Genomic DNA, 21,974 nt, shown 5'->3' with positions numbered 1-21,974 from the left:
AATCCGCGGGCTGCACAGTGACGTACGGCGTGGCTCCGGAAGAGTCACCAATCTCAGGGTCTGGTTCTTGACGAACTTCAATCTCCCATAATGCTCCGTGTACTCGTAGAATTCCGTTAAGAGACTACATGTCCCATGAAACACTGTAGCATAAAACCCTGCAGTATAAGCTGGAAGTATCATTATTGAGAGCTGCGAAATTGTCTCAGGGCCAGTGGCGCAATGGATAACGCGTCTGACTACGGATCAGAAGATTCCAGGTTCGACTCCTGGCTGGCTCGACGGGACAGGGGTTTCCTTTATTGCATACCACGCAATATGGACATAAGCAGTATTTTGAAAGTCTCCCCTTCTTTCTTCTTTAAAATTTCCTCATTATCTCTCGCCCTCATTTTGAGGTCTTAATTTTATTGCGTTTTGCAGCCATTTTATGTCAGCTTTTCCCCTTACCGAATTCAAAGGTGGTTCTTGTGTCACTACTTAGGTCCATCCGAATCCTGAGAAAACCGGGTTGATGGCTGGGGTCTTTGTATGGGCCTTAGTATATTTTTAAATAGATTGTGGCAATTCAGCCACTAAGTCTTTGTGATTCTATGTCTCAAACACAAAAAAAGTAAACAAACACCTAAACACACACACGCACACTGATGATAGAGAAAAGGAACTCATGGTGAGGAAATATAGTGAGGAGAGAGGAGTAATGAACTGCCTGGCGGAGGCCTGAGAGAACCTCCACATTTTCCTTTGTGAATGCCTGCTCCAGGGGTGGAAAAGAAGGAAAGGAAAGCAATGAAAGACATAGAAAGGGAATACCTGAAGGCAGGGAGGCCAGAAGTGCTGAGGGCCTGGCAGCAGGGTTGGAAACAGAACACAGTACAAAAGGCCCGAGGCAGGAGGCGTTGACAGAATTTAGGGACCGACTGACAGGGAGCGTGATAAAGGGAAGTCTGTGGGTGATAACCCAGGGTTCTGGCCTCTGTAGAAGCTGGTTTAGGGAGAATCAGGGTTTGGGTTTGAAAATGCTAAATTGGACGTCTAGGGGGCGCTGTGTATCAGAGAGTTGGATGAACAGTGATCTGAACCAGACAAGATTTGGAAATCGCCGGAAGAGAGGTAGTGACTGAAGCCATGAGACTGAATGAGAGCACCGTAGCCCGTGGGGGATCAGAGTTCTGAGAAATACGGAACGGGTGGATGGGATAAGCTTTAAGGAGCCCGGGTGCAATGTAAGTGCCCCAAAAGGATGACGATTAGAAAGCTAAAGAAGAAAATGCCTATGAAGCCTAAGAGAGTTGGAGGTGATTTTGTCCCATCTTCTTATGTAATAATACTAGACTTTCTTTTTTTTTTTAATAAATGTATTTATTTATTTATGTATTGGCTGCGTTGGGTCTTCGTTGCTGCACGCAGGCTTTCTCTAGTTGCGGCGAGCGGGGGCTACTCTTCGTTGCGGTGCGTGGGCTTCTCATTGCAGTGGCTTCTCGTTGTGGAGCACGGGCTCTAGGTGCACGGGCTTCAGTAGTTGTGGCTCGCGGGCTCCAGCAGTTGTGGCTTGCGGGCTCTAGAGCACAGGCTCAGCAGTTGTGGCGCACGGGCTTAGTTGCACCACGGCATGTGGTATCTTCCCGGACCAGGGCAGGCGGGTTCTTAACCACTGCACCACCAGGGAAGCCCCTAGACTTTATTTCTTAAAACAGTTTTAGATTTACAGAAAACTTCAGCAGGTAGTACAACACAGCCAGTTCTCTCATGCCTCCCTACAGCTTTCTCTATTATTAACATCTTAACATTAGTATGGTACATTTATTACTATTCATGGACCAGAATTGATACATTATTATTCTTAACTAAAGTACATAGTTTATTCAGATTTTCTTAGTTTTTACCTAATGTCTTCTTTCTGTTCCACCATCCCATCGAGGATACCATATTACATATAGTTGTCATGTCTGCTTAGGCTCCTCTTGGCTGTGACAGTTTGTCAGATGTTCCTTGTTTTTGATGACCTTGATAATTTTGAGGAGTACTGGTCAGGTATACTGAAGGACACCTCTCTATTGGAATTTTTCTGATGGTTTTCTCATAATTAGACTGGGATTATGGGTTTGGGGGAGGAAGATCACAGAGGTAAAGTGCCATTTTCATCACATCATATCAAGAGTACATACCATCAATATAATTTATGACTGTTGATGTTGACCTTTATCACCTGGTAGAACTAGTGTTTATCAGGTTTCTCCACTGTAAAATTACACTCCTTCCCCCCCCCCTTCTATCCTATACTCTTTGGAAGGAAGTCACTTGTGCATTCCACGCTTAAGGAGTAGGGAGTTATACTTCCCCTCCTTTAGGCTGGAGTGTCTACAATATTTATTTGAATTCTTCCCTGCAGTTCTTATGAGTAGGGAGTTGACAGGAAGTGGGTGAGTGCTCTGCCGACATTTTAAGAAGAAAAAGAGTTGTTGGGGAGGCCTGCTTGTTCTCTGCCCCAGCTGTGCCCAACCAAACTCTACATTCACAGAAGACTTATTAGATGTTGTTTTGTCTTCAGAAGCTAATTATCTGGGCTGTGGACCATCTGTGCTCCTGGAATCTTCCTCCTGATGTCAAGCTGGAGGCTGCTCTGTTAACTAACCCCTCTATGGGTGAAAGGGAGAGAGGAAATCTGTGAAACAGTAATGTCAATTTTGCCATCAGTTAAAATAATTTTCAAAGGATTAGCATAAAAAGAGCCTAGAATTTCTGACTGACCTTAAGGTAAACTTAGATGGGCTGAATTTCATTAGTCTGGGATGTCTTTGTTTTTTCATTCAAAATGGCCTCCGCTATGTGGCAAGCATAATGCTGAACAGTTCCCGGGAATTCCACACCAAATTGCTCCCTGCCTGTCTTACAGCACTTTGCTTTGCCTTAAAGAACAGCGTGGTCTGTAGGTCTGTCTATATGAGCTACAGAGGAGCAGAAGGAACAGACTGAAAAAGAAATAGAGAACCTTTTAAAGGACTTGGCCCTAGGCATAAAGTCAGAGTTGGTGAGGTCCATCTTATGCTCTCCTTCCCTCTGCTCTGCTCTCCTTGCTGAACTTTTGTGCTCAGAAGCATGTCAGTCACTGTTATACTATAGGATGTAGGCCTTTTCTGGGATGAAGACAGGGAGGTGGTAGGTGAGAAATAATGTTACTTTCTCCAACAGGAGCCAGTGACAAACAGTCTAGAGCACTGGAAACTTTTTTGGAAGGGAAGAAGTACCCACTCCCAGATAACCCTCCTGTTGCCCTCTAGCATTCCTCACCTTCAGGCCCAGTTCTTCTACCTGCTTCTGTTTTTATGTCCTTGTTTAAACACTGCCAGTGCATTGTAAACCCTCCTTTCACCTTTTCTTGGGCACCCCTCCTTCTTCAGCCCTCACCTCCCTCCCCAGGCCCACCTTCACTCACCTCTGTGCCTGCCCAGCCAGCTGCACTCTTCAACACCAAAATAATGGCCCATTTGACCCTCCTACTGCTCCAAATTGCTTCTTCACAATCAAGGCTGTCCTCCAGCTACAAAAGTGGCAGAGTTACTGAAGCAAAATAATCTGTGCCAATTTGCATTCTCTTCCTTGTCATCTCTATTATACAGTATTTATCTGTCAAAATGAATAGAAAGTAGAAACTGTTCTGGAACATAGAAAAAGATGGAAAACTACCCAATTTGTTTATGAAGCCAGAATATACCTAATATCAAAATCTGTCAGAAATAGGACCCGCCCCCTCCACACACAAAAATAAAGCAAACCTATAGACCTGTCTCACTTAGGAATATAAATGTAAAAATCCTAAAATATTTAAGATTAACAATAAAAGTCAATAGTATATTAACATAATAATATACCAGAACCAATTAGGGTTTATCTCAGGAATTAACACAAGGTTAGGTATTAGGAAATTTATTTATATAATAGGTCAAAAATAAAGCAAGCAAGAAAAACATTTGATCATTTTTAGTAGACATCAAAGAGAACATGGTAAGTCAATTCCATTTTCTTTTTTTTTTTTTTTTTTTTTTTTTTAAAGTTATACAATTTATTTATTTATTTATTTATTTATTTATTTTTGGCTGCGTTGTGTCTTCGTTTCTGTGCGAGGGCTTTCTCTAGTTGTGGCAAGCGGGGGCCACTCTTCATCGCGGTGCGCGGGCCTCTCACTATCGCGGCCCCTCCCGTTGCGGAGCACAGGCTCCAGACGCGCAGGCTCAGTAGTTGTGGCTCACGGGCCTAGTTGCTCAGCGGCATGTGGGATCCCCCCAGACCAGGGCCCGAACCCGTGTCCCCTGCATTGGCAGGCAGACCCTCAACCACTGCGCCACCAGGGAAGCCCCAATTCCATTTTCTAAAACATTCTTAATAGTCTTAATATTCTTTATATATAAACACATATATGTGTATATGAAGTCAACAATTCATGTAAAGATAAAATAATACAAGAATGTCTTGTCTCATCACCGTTATTTAATATTATTCTGAAAAATCCAATACAATAAGACTGGAAATTTTTTAAAAGCAGTTATAACTTTTGGAAAGAGGCACATTTATCATTGTTTGCAGATGATATGATCGTATACATAGAAAATCCATGAGAATCAATTCTAAAATGATGAGGATTAATAACAGCATTCAGCGACATCACTTAATACAAGACAAATACAAAACATATCTGTAGCCTTCTTATAAACTAAGAATAACCAGTTAGAAGACATAATTAATAAAAATATCCCGGAACTTCCCTGGCGGTCCAATGGTTAAGACCCCGTGCCTCCAATGCAGGGGGCATAGGTTTGATCCCTGGTCTGGGAACTAGGAAATATCCCAATAACATAGTAGTTAAGATCATGGGCGGTGGAACCAGATGGCAAGAGGTTAAAGCCCTATTTATCCATTTACTAACCATGTGAACCTAACCCCTCTGGCCTCAGTTTCCTCATCCACAAAATAGGAATGTAAATAATAGTTCTTATCTCATAAAGCTGTTATGAGCATTAAATTAGTTAATATAGTAAAGCATTTGGGTGGGGGGGGTGGGATGAACTGGGAGACTGGAAAAAAATGTAAAATAAAAAAAATATATATATAGTAAAGCATTTAGAACCTATCTGCACATAGGAGGCCTTCAATATACATTAGCTATTGTGATTAGTTTTTTACCCATTCACAGACGTAACAATAATATCACCATAAAATACTTAGCTGTAACCTTACTGGAAAATGCGAGGAACTTATATATAGAAAATCATAAAATTTTGCTGAGAGATATAAAGCTTGAAAAAAAAGGGAGAAACGAGTCATGTTCTTAGGAAAATGAATCTTATAAAGATGCCAATTCTTACCAAATTAATTTCTCACTTTTCCAACATTCAGTCACAATTCTTTTTTTTTTTTTTTAATTAATTAAATTTTTGTTTTTTGGCTGCGTTGGGTCTTTGTTGCTGCGCGCGGGCTTTCTCTAGTTGCAGTGAGCGGGGGCTACTCTCCATGGTGGTGTGCAGGTTTCTCATTGCGGTGGCTTCTCTTGTTGCAGAGCACGGCCTGTAGGTGCGCGGGCTTCAGCAGTTGTGGCACGTGGGCTCAGTAGTTGTGGCGCACGGGCTTAGTTGCTCCACGGCATGTGGGATCTTCCCGGACTAGGGCTCGAACCCGTGTTCCCTGCATTGGCAGGTGGATTCTTAACCACTGCGCCACCAGGGAATCCCTCAGTCACAATTTGAATGGAATCCTTTGTTACTTGATAAAATGATTCTACCATTCATTTGTAATAAAAAGCAGACAAGAAAAGCAAAGAAGGGACTTTCCTGATGGCGCAGTGGCTAAGACTCCGCACTCCCAATGCAGGGGGTCCAGGTTCGATCACTGGTCAGGGAACTAGATCCCACATGCATGCCGCACGCAACTAAGAGTTCATGTGCCGCAACTAAATATCATGCATGCCGCAAAAGATCACGCATGCCACAACGAAGATCCTGCATGCGGCAACAAAGATCCGGCGTGCTGCAACTAAGACCTGGAAGGAAAGAAACAAGGAAAGAAAGAAAGTAAGATAGATTTTTTTAAAAAGGAAAAGCAAAGAAAAATTTTTAAAAAGAGGAGAAAGGAGACGGAATTTGCTCTACATTTTTAGCCCGTTACCTCAAACCCTTTATGACACAAGCAATGTATAAATAAATAAAAGGCTACAATGTGCAGTTGGTACAAGAATAGACAGAGAAAAAAAGACAGGGGCTTCCCTGGTGGCACAGTGGTTGAGAATCTGCCTGCCAATGCAGGGGACACGGGTTCGAGCCCTGGTCCGGGAAAATCCCACATGCCCCGGAGCAACTAAGCCCGAGCGCCACAACTACTGAAGTCCGCGTGCCTAAATCCCGCACTCCTCAACAAGAGAAGCCACTGCAATGAGAAGCCTGCGCACCTCAACAGGGAGTAGCCCCCGCTTGACGCAACCTAGAGAAAGCCCGCATGCAGCAGGGAAGACCCAACGCTAAATAAATAAATAAAAATAAAATAAAATAAATTAAAAAAAGAAAGACAAAACCAATAGCCCAGAAACAGACCAGTTGTATGTGTATACATGCATGATTAAATATATGAATGCAATTTTTTTTAAAGATTTTTTTAATGTGGACCATTTTTAAAGTCCTTATCGAATTTGTTACAATATTTCTGTTTTATGTTTTGGTTTTTTGGCCACGAAGCATGTGGGATCTTAGCTCCCTGACCAGGGATTGGACCCACACGCCCAGAATTAGAAGGTGAAGTCTTAACCACTGGACCGTCAGGGAAGTCCCCTGAATGCATTTATGATAATAATAAGAGCTAACATTTACTGAGCCCTTATTTTGTGTCAGGTTCTATGAAAAGCACTTTACATTCACAAGAACTCTGAATCTTCACATGAACCCGGTGAGGAGGGAAATGTTATCCATCTATGGGTGAAGGAACTAAGTCTTAGAGAGGTTAAGTGACTTGCCCCCCTAAGAAGGGGTTTAGATGGGGTACAAACCTAGGTCAACTGACTCCAGAGCCTTTGATCTTAACCTTAAGACACATCATCTATAACTTTACTTCTAGAAAGCTATCCTAGACAATGTTCACAAACCAGGGCAAAAAGATTCATTAAGAGAAATGTCTAGTGTAGCATTTTTTTATGATCACAAAAAATGTATAACAAGTTGGATATCCTATAGGGGTATAGTCAAATAAATCATCCATGCAAGGAAATCTTAAGCAGTCATCATTAAAATCAATGTTGTCAGAGAAAATTTAATAAACATGGAGAAATGTTCATGATATGCCATTAAATGACACAGATTACAGATCGTACATGCAGAATGACTTCAATATGTGCGGGGGGAAATGTATTTTCCAAGTTTTCTATAATAAGCATGTTTATACTATGCGGGAAACATCTTTTCAATGTATCTAAAACCTGTGATCTCTCCTTGATCTTTCTGCTTGTTTCCATTCTTCTTTCTTTTGAAGACCTAGCCAAGGCCCCCCTCCTCTCTAGGCCCCTGTAGCTGTCCGAACTTCAGCAGTCACTCTCACTCATAGCAATAACGTTAACAGTCCTCCTAGGCAGACTAATATTTTTCGGTTTGTTGTTTGTTTTAGTTTTTTTCTAGTTTTATTGAGAAATAATTGACATACATCACTGTATAAGTTTAAGGTGTACAGCATGATGGTTTGTTTTACATATATTGTGAAATGTTTACAACAGTTTTGGCTAACATCTATCTTCTTATATAGTTACAATAAAAAGGAAAAGAAAGAAAAAAATGTTTCTCCTTGGGATGAGAACTCTTAGGATTTGCTCTCTTAACAACTTTCCTATACATCATACAGCAGTGTTAACTATAGTCGCCATGTACATCCCTAGGACTTATTTATCTTATAACTGGAAGTTCGTACCTCTTGATCACCTTCCTCCAATTCCCCCTTCCCCCACTTTCCAGCTATGGTAACCACAAGTCTGATCTCTTTTCCTGAGTTTGTTTTTTAGATTTCACATATAAGTGAGATCATACAGTATTTGTCTTTCTCTGGACAGAGTAATATTTATTAAGCTCTACCACAGGCCAGGTACTTTAAATATATTATCTCACCTCAGGACATAATCTTGTCCTAATGCTCAGGACATAATCTTGTGAGGTAGGACTTATTAATATATCTATTTTGTATATGAGAAAACTGAGGTTCAGTGTCTTGAACAAAGTTGTGCTTCAACTAAATAGTAGAGCCAGAATAAGAATCCAGTTCTTCTGATTCCCAACCCATTGCTTTTTCTTTTACAATAGCGTTTCCCCAAACGTGGTCCAAGGACCTTGGGGGCTCCCTGAGTCCTTTTTAGGAGGTGCATGAGGATCTCCTATGTGTCTGTGTGAGGCCAGATTTTCTTTATTCAGCCAAAGCCACATATCATAACAGAAAGCAGATATGAGAATCCAGCTGCCTTCTATTAAACCAGATACCAAGGAGATTTGCAAAAATATAAAACAATATCACTCTTCTCATAAGTTTGTTTTTTTTGTTTGTTTTTTTTTTAAATTTATTTTTGGCTGCATTGGGTCTTCATTGCTGCACATGGGCTTTCTCTAGTTGCGGCGAGCGGGGGCTACTCTTCGTTGTGGTGCGCGGGCTTCTCATTGTGGTGGCTTCTCTTGTTGCAGAGCATGGGCTCTAGGCGCGTGGGCTTCAGTAGTTGTGGCACGCAGGCTCAGTAGTTGTGGCTTGTGGGCTCTAAAGCGCAGGCTCAGTAGTTGTGGCGCACGGGCTTAGCTGCTCTGCAGCATGTGGGATCTTCCCGGACCAGGGCTCAAACCCATGTCCCCTGCATTGGCAGGCGGATTCTTAACCGCTGCACCACCAGGGAAGCCCCATAAGTTTTTTTTGTTTTGGAAAACACAGTTTTTTAATTAAAATGTATTATTTATGTTAACATGCAATGGGCTTATTATGTTTAATGAATTAATAAATATTTTAAAATTTTCTCAGTTTTTAAAGCCTTTTTGATTGGGAAAATATTTAGTTTATTAAATATTGTGAATGTCTAGAATATCAGACACATCATCTCAATATGTAAATATCAAATCACATTTCAAAGTCAAATTAAATTACTTGGATTTTTTTTCTTTGCTTTTCTCTAACAATGACAACTAAGACCATTCTATATTGTATTAGTTTCTTCAGTCTTTAAAATAATTTTTAAAATGATGTTCAAGTAAACTTCCAGCAATTATCTTCAACTTTTTCTGAATAGAAAGTTTCCATTCTTAAGACATAGGCTTGTAATTCATATACTTGATATCACTCAGTGGCGTTTTATCTGTAGCAGGAAGAGGACAATCAAATATCAAGGAATATTAGAAAATCATTTAAGCCTTATTCATTTGCTGCCTCCTTCCCTGTGACATGTACATAAAACTCTTTTGGAAAGACAAATATCATATAATATTGCTTATATGTGGAATCTAAAAAAAAAAGAAAGATACAAATGAACTTATTTACAAAACAGAAATAGACCCACAGACATAGTAAACAAACTTATGGTTACCAAAGGGGAAAGGGAGAGGGGATAAATTAGGAGTTTGGGATTAACATATACACACAACTATAAATAAAATAGATAACCAACAAGGACCTACTGTATAGCACAGGGAACTATACTTAATATTTTGTAATAACCTATAGGGGAAAATAATCTGAAAAAGAATATATATGTGTATATATATGTGTGTGTGTATGTGTATATATATGTATATATGTATAACTGAATCACTGTGCTGTACACCTGAAACTAACACGACATTGTAAATCAACTATACTTCAATAAAAAAATTATTTTTTAAAAAAAGCTCTTTTGGTTCTACGTTTGCCACTAGGGATTAAGTTCTGCATTTATAAAATTGAGATCTAATCAAGATCATATTTAAATATCAAAGCAGTTGTGACTAACTAGAGCTCGGATACTACCTGACTCCATCTCGGCAAAGGATTATATTCAAGAAACATCCATGCTCAATAAAACCAAGTAATTTTTTTTCTGATATCCTTCAGGAAAAGACCGATGATAGTCTCTCAGTTTTACTTTTTAATATGAGAAATATCTATAGATAAAACTTACATAAACAAAATCTCTTTGGCGTCCTTAAAAATAGTGGCAAGTAAAAGAGTCCTGAGACAAGAAAGACTGAGAACACCTGTTTTACAACCAGCTGCCCTCCAGGAGCCTCTGATGTTGTAGATAGGGTTAAACACACTGCCCAGTGGGGTAATGAAATTCAAGGCCTGCATGACAGGCACCTTAAAGAAGTTGTAACAAAGGGCTGTGGATGGGATTCCCTGGTGGCATAGTGGTTGGGAGTCTGCCTGCCGGTGCGGGGGGACACGGGTTCGAGCCCTGGTCTGGGAGGATCCCGCATGCCGCGGAGCAGCTGGGCCCGTGAGCCACGATTGCTGAGCCTGCGCTCCGCGGCAAGAGAGGCCGCGATGGTGAGGGGCCCGCGCACCGCGATGAAGAGTGGTCCCCACTTGCCGCAACTGGAGAAGGCCCTTGCACAGAGACAAGGACCCAACACAGCCAAAAATAAATAAATAATAAATAAATAAATAAAACAAACAAAAAACCCCAAAATTCTTTATTTAAAAAAAAAAAAAGTGCTGTGGGTATTAAATGACAGTGAGACCTTTTCTAGCTGGAATGATCATGGGGAAGCAGAACTTGAGGTGGGCCTCCAAGATGATAGGATTTTATGAGCAGAAGAGTTCTTGCCAGGTGGACAGAACCATAACAAGCACAGGAAAGCATGAAAGGCTGAGTAAGCCCACTGCGGGGTGGCTTAGGGTGAGTAGAAGGTGTGCGTGGTGGGAAAAGGTTGGAAAGTCGAGCTGCACTGTGAGGGCTTGAATTCCCAGCTAAGCCATGTGGACTGTGTTTGGTATACAGTGGGGACACCTGACATGTTTTGAACAGAGAAATGATGTGAAGTGAAAATTACAAACTACCTGGGAAAAACAAATCAGAATCATCATAAAAATTGGCCTGGCAGTGGTGTATAAGATGAGAGGAGGGGCAGTTAGGGCAATTTGCAGGGACCCAAAATGAGGACCTGAGTAAGGTGGGGCAGTGGCAGGGGAAGGATGCCCATTGGCCATGCTGACTGGTCTCACAAGGTGGCAGGACATTGGGCAGGTCTTCTGGTTCAGGGCCTGGCTCCAGCTTGGTGGGTCCAGAGCCTCTGGAGAGCCCTGATCTTGTTCTTTGGATAACCCTTTTCTAAACTCTGGGCTAATCATTTACGTTTGGTTACACATTCTTTCTTCAGCCAGGCTTAGTACATTTAGGTCTTTCTACATTTCAGTTGTATTTTTCTGAGACCAGGCCTTACTTAGCCACTTTGGCTGGACCTCAGCCACTTGAATATAACTATCTTTTAGGGAAAATTCTTTCTACAGATTGCTAACCTCGCTCATGATGAGTTAACACCTATATTTTCACTATCTCAAGGTATAAGGAGAACTGCCAGTTCCCTTAACAAAACCTAGACCAGGGACTTTCCTGGTGGCGCAGTGGATAAGACTCTGTGCTCCCAATGCAGGGGGCCCAGGTCCTGATCAGGGAACTAGATCCCACATGCATGCCACAACTAAGAGTTTGTATGCCACAACTAAGGATCTCACTTTCCGCAACTAAGACCTGGTGCAACCAAATAAATAAATAAACTTTAAAAAAAACAAAAAAAACAAACCTAGTCCAGATCCTTTAGGATGGGTATTGTGGAGAGACTCTTTATGGGGTGAGGGGCCCTCCAGGGGGCGCCGGGTTCCCCTTTTTGTGATGGCTGAGGGAGAATGAAGGCAAGGTCACTCCCTTGAGACCTGGATATTCACCCCTCCTTGAAAGCCTGGAGGGGACAGATTTTGCTTGTCTGAGAGCGCCCTAGTTTCCTTCCAGAGAGCGATCCTATTCCAAGTTCTGGAGGTGATATACTTTGCCTCTCATTATGGAGGAAGAATCAACAAGACTTGGTTCTTTTTTTTTTTCGGCCGGGCTGCGGGGCTTGCAGGGATCTTAGTTCCCTGACCAGGGATCGGGAACCCTGGCCTGGCAGTGAAAGTGCCAATTCCTAACCATCGGACTGCCAGGGAATTCCCAGCAAGACTTGGTTCTTGATCAGATGTGGTAAAAGGTAAGTGAAGAGAGAGAGGAGTGTGAAAGAATGAATGAGAGACAGTAAAGGCAAATCTTTTCTGAAAAATGTGAGGAGGAGAGGGCAACTGAGGTCCAAGATGCTAACCCTCAGCTCTCGCTCAACCCCTCTGCTTGCCCTCCAAGGCCCCTTCTCATCTCCACAATAGACAAATTTACTACTGCGAACCTTCCATCTCCAGGCAGTGTGAAGAAGGAAAGGACCAAGACACACCACCGTAGTGCTCTCTTCAGGTGCACTGAACACTCTTTGTAAAGAAAAGGGAACCCTCCTACACTGTTGGTGGGAATGTAAATTGGTGCAGCCACTGGAGGACAGTATGGAGGTTCCTTAAAAAACTAAAAATAGAGTTACCATATGATCCAGCAATCCCATTCCTGGGCATATACCCGGAAAAGACGAAAACTTTAATTAGAAAAGATACATGCACCCCAATGTTCATTGCAACACTATTTATAATAGCCAAGATGTGGAAGCAACCTAAATGTCTTTTATCCATTGACAGATGAATGGATAAAGAAGGTGTGGTATATATATATACAATGGAATACTACGCAGCCATAAAAAAGAATGAAATAACGCCATTTGCAGCAACATGGATGGACCTAGAGATTATCGTACTAAGTGAAGTAAGTCGGAAAGAGAAAGACAAATATCACATGATATCACTTATATGTGGAATCTAAAAAAATTATACAAATGAACTTATTCATAAAACAGAGACAGACTTACAGACATAGAAAACAATCTTATGGTTACCAAAGGGAAAAGGGGAGGGAGGGAGGGATAAATTAGGGGTTTGGAATTAACAGATACACACCACTATATATGTAAAATAGATAAACAACAAGGACCTACTGTATAGTGCAGGGAACCATCATTATTTGATCTTAGCAAAAGAGCACCTTGAGACAGTCTCCCTGGAAAGTGGTTTGAGAAGCTGGGTAGGCCCTTCTAAATAAGGGTGTCGGTCTTGTGCTTGTTTGCAGTCCCTGACTTTGACACCAGCCAGGGCCCTGCCTTTTTCTAAGCTAAATAGACCGTGGAACTTGGTTCCTCAGGGTGATCTCCTCCCACCCTCTGCTCTCAGAGAAAGAAGTAACCCTCAAACCACACCAGAGGGAAGCAGGAACACAAATGCCTTGTGTCCTTTCCTGTAACCGAGCTGGATGCCCTGCTACTTTATCATACCTGCCCCACTGAGAGCCACAGTGACAGAATAGTTCCCTATCCATCTGAGCATCTAGCACTCCTTTGGAGACTATAGTTCTTCAAGAGCAAGACCAGTTTTAATCCACTTCTGCTAAGAATGCAGCCTCTAAGAGCCCACATGGGACTTCCCTGGTGGCGCAGTGGTTAAGAATCCACCTGCCAATGCAGGGGGCACCGGTTCAAGCCCTGGTCTGGGAAGATCCCGCATGCTGCAGAGCAAGTAAGCCCATGTGCCACAACTACTGAGCCTGCGATCTAGAGCCTGCGAGCCACAACTACTGAAGCCCGCGTGCCTAGAGCCCGTGCTCCACGACAAGAGAAGCCACCGCCATGAGAAGCCCGCGCACCGCAACGAAGAGTGGCCCCCGCTCGCCGTAACTAGAGAAAAGCCCGCGCACAGCAGCGAAGACCCAACACAGCCAAAAATAAATAAATAAATAAATTAAAAAAAAAAAAAAGACTCCACGTGGGTGGGCTGGCCCTTCAACCTCCCCCCTTTGAGTAAGCATTACGGATCCATCTCTATTTGGATCCACTCAGTTTCCCTCCTTATCCATATAGCCTTTTTTTTTTTTTTCCATATAGCCTTTGATATTCTTTTTTTATCTTTGCCCAAAGGAAAATGACTAAAATCCTCAGATACAACATTATCACTTTATTCAGGAGATAATCAAGTACGATACAGGGCTGGCACTGACAAACAGCTGTACAGAAAATTACACAAATCTGTTACATTTGCTAGAAGAGACTCTCATTGTAAACAAGGAAGAAAAACCAGGAGGGTGCCTAAAGGACTGCAGTGTTTTGAGCAAGTGTCCCCACGCTCCCTTGAGTGAAGGTGGGCTCAGGTGGTGGTGGCCCTTTCAGCAGGAAGAGGAGGAGGCAGCCCCTATGCAGAAGCTGAGCCTCCTGGCCCCGCCCACACTCAGCGGCAGGCCTTGCTGAACTCCTGGAGGGCCCAGCGCTTGTTCTCAGTTGCCTGCTTGAGTTGGGTGTACTCTTTCACCAGCCTGTCAAACTCCTCCCCGAGGACCTCATAGGTGTTCAGGACCTGTCGGGACTTCTCCATGTCCTGCTCTTGTAGGTGAATGGCCCCCTCCAAACGGTCCCTAAAAGCCCAGGCACAGAAGATACAATATAAGGATCTGGTTCCTCAGAAAGTACACGAGAATGAGAAGGCACTGAAATGAATGAGTCTGGAGGGTGGAGGGTATGGGGACAAGCTCGGAATAGCTGCGTCAGGCTCTTGGGAGTTCTCACCTAATGAGACGATGAACTTCCACTTTCTCATCAGTGTAAGTGTCAGACAAAATCTTTAGCTCTTCCATCCTGACCGAGGGAAGAAAGAAATGTCAAGCGGAGGGTCCCTGACAGCAGCAGACTTAGGAATGGGACACAGGACCTGCCAATGGTCAAGGTCCTGTGTTGAGCAGTGACAGGATAAACAAGGTCATTCCAAATTCCTGAGCAATTTAGCTCACAATAAACCACCTATTTCAGAGGGCTTTAAAATAAAAGACCCAAGAACGTTGACAGCTTTAGAGTAATCCAAAGGCTAATACTGCTATGTGACATTTACTGAACACCCACAGGGTGCCAGGCATGAGGGAGACGAAAGAGATGAGGGCGAGGGTTGGAGGGGGTGGTGTATGAGATGGAGTCCCTCAGATCCGCGGCGGTCACAGCTCACCGCAGCTTAAGGATCATGGCGCTGCACTTGATCTCCAGGTACTGGGCATTGATACGGTCCAGCTCAGACTGAGTCTTCAGCCGGTGCTCCTGAAGAAGCCTCTGCAGCAAGGCCAGGCAGCGGAGAAGCACCTGAGCACCCGGGAGGCAGGAGCAAGAGGGCGGCCACGAAAGAGAGTAGAAAAGAAAGCAGATCAGAAATCCCTGGCTTCCCCAGAGGGGCCCCTGGGGTCAGGGTAAAAATGAAAGGAGGCCATCCCACCGCCCTGCCAAACCTGGGAGTAGGTGGCACTCTTCTTCTCCAGGAGCACCATCTGCTCCTTCTGCTGGCTCCTGGCATCCTGGCACTGCTGCTTCTCACCCACCAGGACCTCTGCAAGGTTCCATACCTTTGCCGCCTTCAGGGTTTCACTGTCTGAATCTGGGCAGAGACAGAGCGCTGGATAGGAAAACCCTAATTGCTCCTGCCCTTTGAAGGCCATGTTTCAGTGCCCCTATCCGATATCTAACCCTACAAATTCTGTCTTCCTCCAGCTTTTCTTCTGATGGCCTGGTAAAAACAGCCCAGTTCTAATCAAGTTCTCTCCATTCTTACTTTGAATTCCAGATTTGGCCCTTAATTCTTTTATATTAATCTTTTTTAAAAAATAATTTATTTATTTTTGGCTGTGTTGGGTCTTTTTTTTTTTAAATTTATTTATTTTATTTATTTATTATTTTTGGCCGCATTGGGTCTTCGTTGCTGTGCGTGGGCTTTCTCTAGTTGCGGGGAGCGGGGGCTACGCTTCATTGCAGTGGCCTCTCCTGTTGCGGAGCATGGGCTCTAGGCACGCGGGCTTCAGTAGTCGTGGCGCACGGGTTCTAGAGCACAGGCTCGGTAGTTGTGGGGCGCGGGCTTAGTTGCTCCACGGCATGTGGGACCTTCCCGGACCAGGGCTCAAACCCGTGTCCCCTGCATTGGCAGGTGGATTCTTAACCACCGCGCCACCAGGGAAGCCCTGGCCCTTAACTCTTAAATCATAGAAATAAAGAAAAGGTCAACTCCTATTAACCTGAACTTTACTCCCTATTTCATTCTGATTCTCTTAAGAACGAACTATCCTTCCCTGCAGCAAGAGGATGCTGCCACCTTGCTGAATAAAAGAAGTCCGTACAAAATTTCTTGCTTTTATTCTACCAGCAAGGAAACACACAAGTAAACATTTCCAACGCTTCTCAGCTTCTGTCCCAAATCTAAAATTCAAACACATTATTCTCAAAAGAGAAGACCAGGAGCCCTGAAGGCCAGCCATGAACAGAACACAGCCAGCACGCACCTGAACTGGGATTGTGGTAGCAGAGCAGAGTGAAACATTTCTTCTTGAGCTGCTCCTCCACTTCAAGCAGGAGCCGGGCTCTCATCCACACAAAATCCTACAGCCACAGAAGTGAAAAGAGAGATGCAGACAGACTGTTGGAACTAGAAAGCTCCAGTCAATGAATATGTGATGATTAACAATCTCAGTGATAACCAAAGAAAGTGCATCAAGAGACATCAGGGAGATTAATTTTTGACCTATCAAATTAGCAAAGAATACAGTGACTGTCAAGATCCCATGCTGATGAAAATGTGGGGACCTAGGTGCACTGGGAGCTCCTCTCTGGACAGCAGTTTGGCAATATGTACCAGTGTGTTCTATGTGTGTAGCCTGTGACCTGGTGATCCCACTTCAAGCGCTAACACTCGGAAAGTAATCATACAAAGACACATATGAACTAGCATGTTCCTATCAGTGTGGTTTCTACCAGCAAAAATGTGGAAATAACCTTAAATTAATATCCATCAATAAGGTTAAGCAAATTATGCTACATCCATACAATGGAATCCTATCTGGAATTTAAACTGATGATATAATAAGGACTCTGAGCACTAACTATGTGCCTGGACACTGCTGAGGGTGCCTTAGGAAGGTGGGAGGGATAAATTAGGAGGATGGGATTAACAATATACACACTACTATATACAAAATAGATAACCAACAAGGACCTACTGTATAGCACAGGGAACTACACTCAATATTTTATAATAACCTATAAGGGAAAAGAATCTGAAAAAGAATAGATATAAATATACATATAACTGAATCACTTTGCTGTACACCTGAAACTAACACAATATTGTAAATCAACTACACTTCAATTAAAAAAAAAAAAAGAGTGCTTTAGGAGGTATCATCTTATTTACAGTTATTTGAAAAGTAATATATTTACCTGAAAATAATCATATACTTGAAAAAAGTCCAAAATATATTGTGAAAACAGATTATACTCTCTATACAGGTATGGAAGGTATACTATTTATGTCAAGCTGTATATAATAATACTGCATTTATTTCTAGGTTTAGTATTTCAGCTTTTACTTTCTTCCTTGTAATGTCTTTCTTATTTACTAGAGTTTGACCACCACGAACATGTTTCATTTTTATAGAAACAATAAAGCTTAACCAAAAAATGTTTAAATATATGGGAGAACTTAAGCCATTTCTCTTCTTTGGTCCCAATATCTGCTCCCCGCCAACCTCTGAGGGTGGCATGAGCTCCAGAAGGTCCACCTTCTCCAGCCCAAGCAGTGGGGGCACCTCCCTCTCCTGGCTGGGACCTAAGAGCTGTGTCAGCTCAGTCACGAGCAGCCGCTGTTCCAGGGTCTCATGAAACTGAGAGAGAGAATAAAAAACAAAAAGAAGTTACTATAAAACTTCTCCCCCTCCACCTCCTCCATCCTCACAAACCAGTTTTTCACACATCTTCCAAGTCCTCAAACGTGTCATCCCCTTCGGATAACTTCCCAGCTGCCAGTACTTTCTCCTGTCAATCTTTCTTTTCAAAACCCTGACAACACACCCACCTCTCCCCCATAACTACAGTCCCTTTCTTTCTTGATAACCATTACTCAAAGCTCCTATTTCCCCCAGATCATAGAATCAGTTGAAGCCATAGCTGGCCTGGTCATTCCTACAGCTGGTACCAACGCCTACTTCATCTCTCCTGCCTCACCTTTTTGTCCTCAGAAGTTAAATTTCCGTCTTGACTCTTCACATAGTAGTCCACAAGCAGCTCTTGAATGACTCTCTGTAAAATTTCAGACCTTAACCACGTTGTCTTATGCAATCGAACTTCCTTCCACGCCTAAAAAAACAAAAAAATCCCAGGTAGGAACCCCTCTTTCTCAGAAGATATTTCCTTCCTCCCTATTAGCCCTTCTCCCAGGGCCCTTACCTGAGCCTGCTCCTTTGCCAGTGTGAGGCTTAAGCCACTCTCGTCCATGTGTTGTGAGAGACTCAGCAGCAGTTTGCTGAAGTGTGGGTTCTGTAATAGGTCCTCTTCACTCAGGTTACAAGGAGGGAGCTGTTTGCTGCACACTTAAAGGGATGTCCCCCATAGGGACCAAAAAGCAAAGACAGTATGGACTCAATTTATATAACTGAGCATAACTCTTAGCTTAATACTCAATTCCAGAGAACCCCTAGGTTTTTGGTAGGGAAGTTTTCTAAATCGAATGAAAATTTTAAGAAAATCAAAAAATAGGGAATTCCCTGGCGGTCCAGTGGTAAGGACCCTGTGCTTTCACTGCCGAGGGTCCGGGGTTCAATCCCTGGTCAAGGAACTAAGATCCCACAAGCCCTGTGGCGTGGCCAAAAAAAGAAAGAAAGAAAGAAAAAAATCCACAAATAAACTAGAGGCAATACTCAAAGTAACAAGTATTTATATTATATACAAGGACATTAATCAAGAATTAGGGAATGAGTCTTAAAAAAACTAAGATCTTAGAAAATGGAAATGCAGTTGGAAAATATTAGACAAAGAGAATCAAGAATAAGGGACTCGTTGGTATACCACAGTACCTCAAATGCCTCATTCACACAGAATACCTAGAGCTCTTGAGGAAGGAAAAAAAAAAACCACATGTAAAGTTCCCTCTTTGTATGTGATCTCTAGTCGCATAAGCAAGACTGAGAGAAGGTACATTCTTAACAGTAAATAAAAAATTTAACTAACCAAATTCTCCTTATTGTAAATAGACTGAGTAACCCATGTGGATGCAGAACAGCATATGCATGAGAAAAAGTGCAAGAAGTCAGGATCCACTGCTTATTCCATATGCTCAAAGGGCTTTTTTTCCATCTCTTTTCCCACGTGCTTTCTGCTGAGGTCTTCTGTTTTACTCCCACTTACCAAACACTTACATTTTCATTCTTTGGACCATCATACCAGAGTCGTTTTAGAGAATAAGAAATCTCTTTTTTTTCCCCCAAGGCATTGAAAGATCACTATGGAAATGGTCAAAATACAGAAAGATTCAAGTTTTTGAAGGATTCAAGAAAGGATTTGAGATATGCAAAGAATTCAAGATATGGAAGGATCTGAGATTTTGGAGGACAAGATATGAGAAAATTCAAGACACAGGTAGGAAGGTAGCTTTCAAAAGTTCACTGGCCACCCTCATCTTCAGGATATGCTTGCTAACTCAGCATGGGAGCATCTTGAAATTTTAGTCTACTGCACTAGCAGGTACCGAACAGGAGTCAGTATAATCTGTCTGCCAATAAGAGAGTGTTTAAGAATCTTCAAGTATTCTAGTTTCCCTAGAAAGTTAGGCTTCTGTGCGAGAAACCATACTGGTGAACATTATAAATCCTTTTTTAATTTTTTTGGCAACGTCGCATGGCATCTCCGTTCCCCAACCAGGGGATGAACCCAGGCCATGGCAGTGAAAGCGCCGAATCCTAACCACTGGACCACCAGGAAATTCCCCCTTTTTATTACAGAAGACAAGACCCTAGATAAGACCTCTGTGGATAAGTCCTCAAACCTCTTGCAAATGGCTACCCTTACCTTGTTGGAGTATTTCCATCCCTTCTCCAGATGAGCAGAAATCCCCGGATGCCATCTGCTTTTCTTGTGATTCTTATCTGTCCAACTAGGTAAAAGAAACAAAAAGATAAACTGGCTTGGCTGCTCCATAGAGAGACAACTACCTTGGGTTCAAATTTCTGTCATCTACAAGCAGGGGAGGAGAAACACCTCTTACAGGGCGGGGACTATGTCACACATCCTGGGTCCTGTCTGAAAAGGAGCCTCCTTGGGAAAGAAAACTTTCCAATTCACTAGTCTCAACGGGAGGATGGCCCCCTCCCCCCACCATTATGTCTAAGGTTAAAACTGAGCTGCTGCTTTCCAGTTATGAGTGAACTGGGAAAAGGGGGAAAAAAATCCAGGTCTGCTTTTTTCTCCAGTCAAATAACACAGCTATCAAATTCCACAATAGTTTCGCGTGCTTCTTTAACTTGTCCTTTCATCTGAGATCTGTTGGTAGTTTTTGATCATTAACTCTAGAAACATCCTTCAGGAGTGACGAATCATTCCACACTTGAACAAAAACAACTGGTTTTCACATAACAGCGTTAGTAAAGAGCACCTGGGGGAAAGAGCATGACAAGAAGACTGACAGGGAGGTCAGGGCCAGAAGAGGAACTCAAAGGTGTATTAATGCGTCTGAGGCCGGGAGGACGACGTGAGCCGTCGGTGTTTTGCCAGAACACGGAGTACACTGAAAAGAATGACATCAACACAAAAGGGCAGTAAAGATGGGCACAGTTTGGACTCTGTGGGGACAAAATTTTTCCCTTGACATGACTTCCCATTTTTTTCTTTCTTTGCTCCAACCCCTCCTCTCTGCAAAGTATCAAACTCCAAAGGGAAGCTGAGCCTCCCAAAGCAGAACAGACATAGGTTACTATGATTTAACACTTCATGTTCACAGAACATTTGGTTTACTCCCTGGTTTTATGAGTAACATCAAAGTAACTACTCATTTGTGTTGTAACATGGTCTAGAGGGGGACGTAGCTGAGGTATCAGAATGCTAAGACTTAATTTGCGGCTCAGCCGTTGCTTCTGTGCGAATTTAAAGGAATTGCTTTTTTGTGCCAAACTTTTTCCCACCTGCAAAACTGAGATAACGATTCCTGCCTTGGATGAGACATTAAGAATTAATAACACAGTCGACTTGTCAACAAAAGCCACTACTTAGTTAAGCTCAGTGTTTTAGCATTCTGTTTATCACGGATCTAAGCCTGCAAACAAATTTTGCAGGGAAACTTCGCCCACGGAAATGAGGACCAATCCAAATTTCAAAAAAGTCAGCTGTTCTTCCCTCCCTAGGGGAAGTGCCCACTTGGGGTTTTTTAGGGTGCTTTCCTTTACCCTTTTAAAGTGCTACAGGGCGTGAACGGTGGCGGCAATCAGGCTCGATTCTCCACCCTTTGCACTCAGACGTGTTAAAACGGTGATACAAGGACCGAAGCATTTAAATGTTCTGACTCAGGCGTCTTTTAAATTCTTAGAGCTGTCTTTACACGCTGCACTGAACGTTAAATTGATTTTACAGGTATTTTCACAAGATGTGACCCTTACAGGGCCCGAGATGAATCAAAATGCGGAGCGGGCTCTCCAGCGCCTACTTTTCCTTCCGTCTGGGCAGTCAAGGATTCCCAAGGCCGAGGGCGGTCTCGGCGACCGGATACCGGGGACTGGCCAGCTTGACCCTCCCAGCGCTCCTCCTCCCCGCAGCGCCGCCCGCCGACCCTCCGGAGCAAACCTGCACAGCGTGGGCAGCTGAAGCTCCCGAGGCAGTGCCGAGGGGGCTGGGGCGGGCAGGCCGGCGGCGGCAACACCCGGCCCCCGGCCGCGCCCGGGCTCCGGAAGCTCTCCCTCGGGCCGGGCGCAGGGGCTGCGGGAAGCTAGGCCCCGGAGGACCGCGCGGGGAGGTCGGGGGAGGGGAAAAGGCCGAAAGCGCACC

At 43.3% G+C, this 21,974-nt stretch overlaps 1 protein-coding gene and 1 long non-coding RNA gene across 7 annotated transcripts; one reads left to right on the top strand and one right to left on the bottom strand.

Moving 5' to 3' along the window:
* The first annotated feature begins 131 nt into the window (after positions 1-131).
* LOC309656295 lies at positions 132-20,003 on the top strand. The gene is made up of 3 exons (XR_014261271.1): positions 132-1,298; positions 12,742-12,865; positions 19,431-20,003. It is a non-coding gene; the product is annotated as an uncharacterized lncRNA (long non-coding RNA).
* HAUS4 (HAUS augmin like complex subunit 4) lies at positions 14,084-21,914 on the bottom strand. 6 transcript variants are annotated; one of them, XM_082452455.1, is made up of 11 exons: positions 21,774-21,914; positions 20,593-20,724; positions 20,010-20,094; positions 18,393-18,528; positions 18,171-18,302; positions 17,696-17,830; positions 16,454-16,550; positions 15,413-15,576; positions 15,139-15,269; positions 14,709-14,777; positions 14,084-14,557 (listed from the first exon to the last, which is right to left on the bottom strand). In XM_082452455.1, exons 2-11 carry the CDS (start codon positions 20,606-20,608, stop codon positions 14,374-14,376), a joined length of 1,149 nt encoding a protein of 382 aa, XP_082308581.1. In that variant the 5' UTR covers positions 20,609-20,724; positions 21,774-21,914; the 3' UTR covers positions 14,084-14,373. The 6 variants fall into 6 exon arrangements, with proteins under 6 accessions (XP_082308581.1, XP_082308576.1, XP_082308579.1 ...); XM_082452450.1 differs by lacking the exon at positions 20,593-20,724 and having other exon boundaries at positions 18,393-18,535; positions 21,774-21,913; XM_082452453.1 differs by lacking the exon at positions 20,593-20,724 and having other exon boundaries at positions 15,413-15,558; positions 18,393-18,535; positions 21,774-21,913.
* Between the last annotated feature and the right edge of the window lie 60 nt (positions 21,915-21,974).

The sequence above is a fragment of the Balaenoptera physalus genome (genome assembly GCF_965194825.1).
Source record: "Balaenoptera physalus genome assembly, chromosome: 2".
NCBI classification, from domain to species: domain Eukaryota; kingdom Metazoa; phylum Chordata; class Mammalia; order Artiodactyla; family Balaenopteridae; genus Balaenoptera; species Balaenoptera physalus.
Note: the sequence above shows the minus strand (reverse complement) of the source record. Positions and strands in the feature narration are given on the sequence as shown.

What these genes read in the sequence shown, in the direction of transcription:
- HAUS4 (XM_082452455.1), bottom strand. An exon ending in CTACCACAATCCCAGTTCAG is followed by an intron (nt 15,577 to 16,453) that starts GTGCGTGCTGGC and finishes TTTCCTATCCAG; the next exon opens with CGCTCTGTCTCTGCCCAGAT. An exon ending in GAAGTTCATCGTCTCATTAG is followed by an intron (nt 14,558 to 14,708) that starts GTGAGAACTCCC and finishes CTGGGCTTTTAG; the next exon opens with GGACCGTTTGGAGGGGGCCA.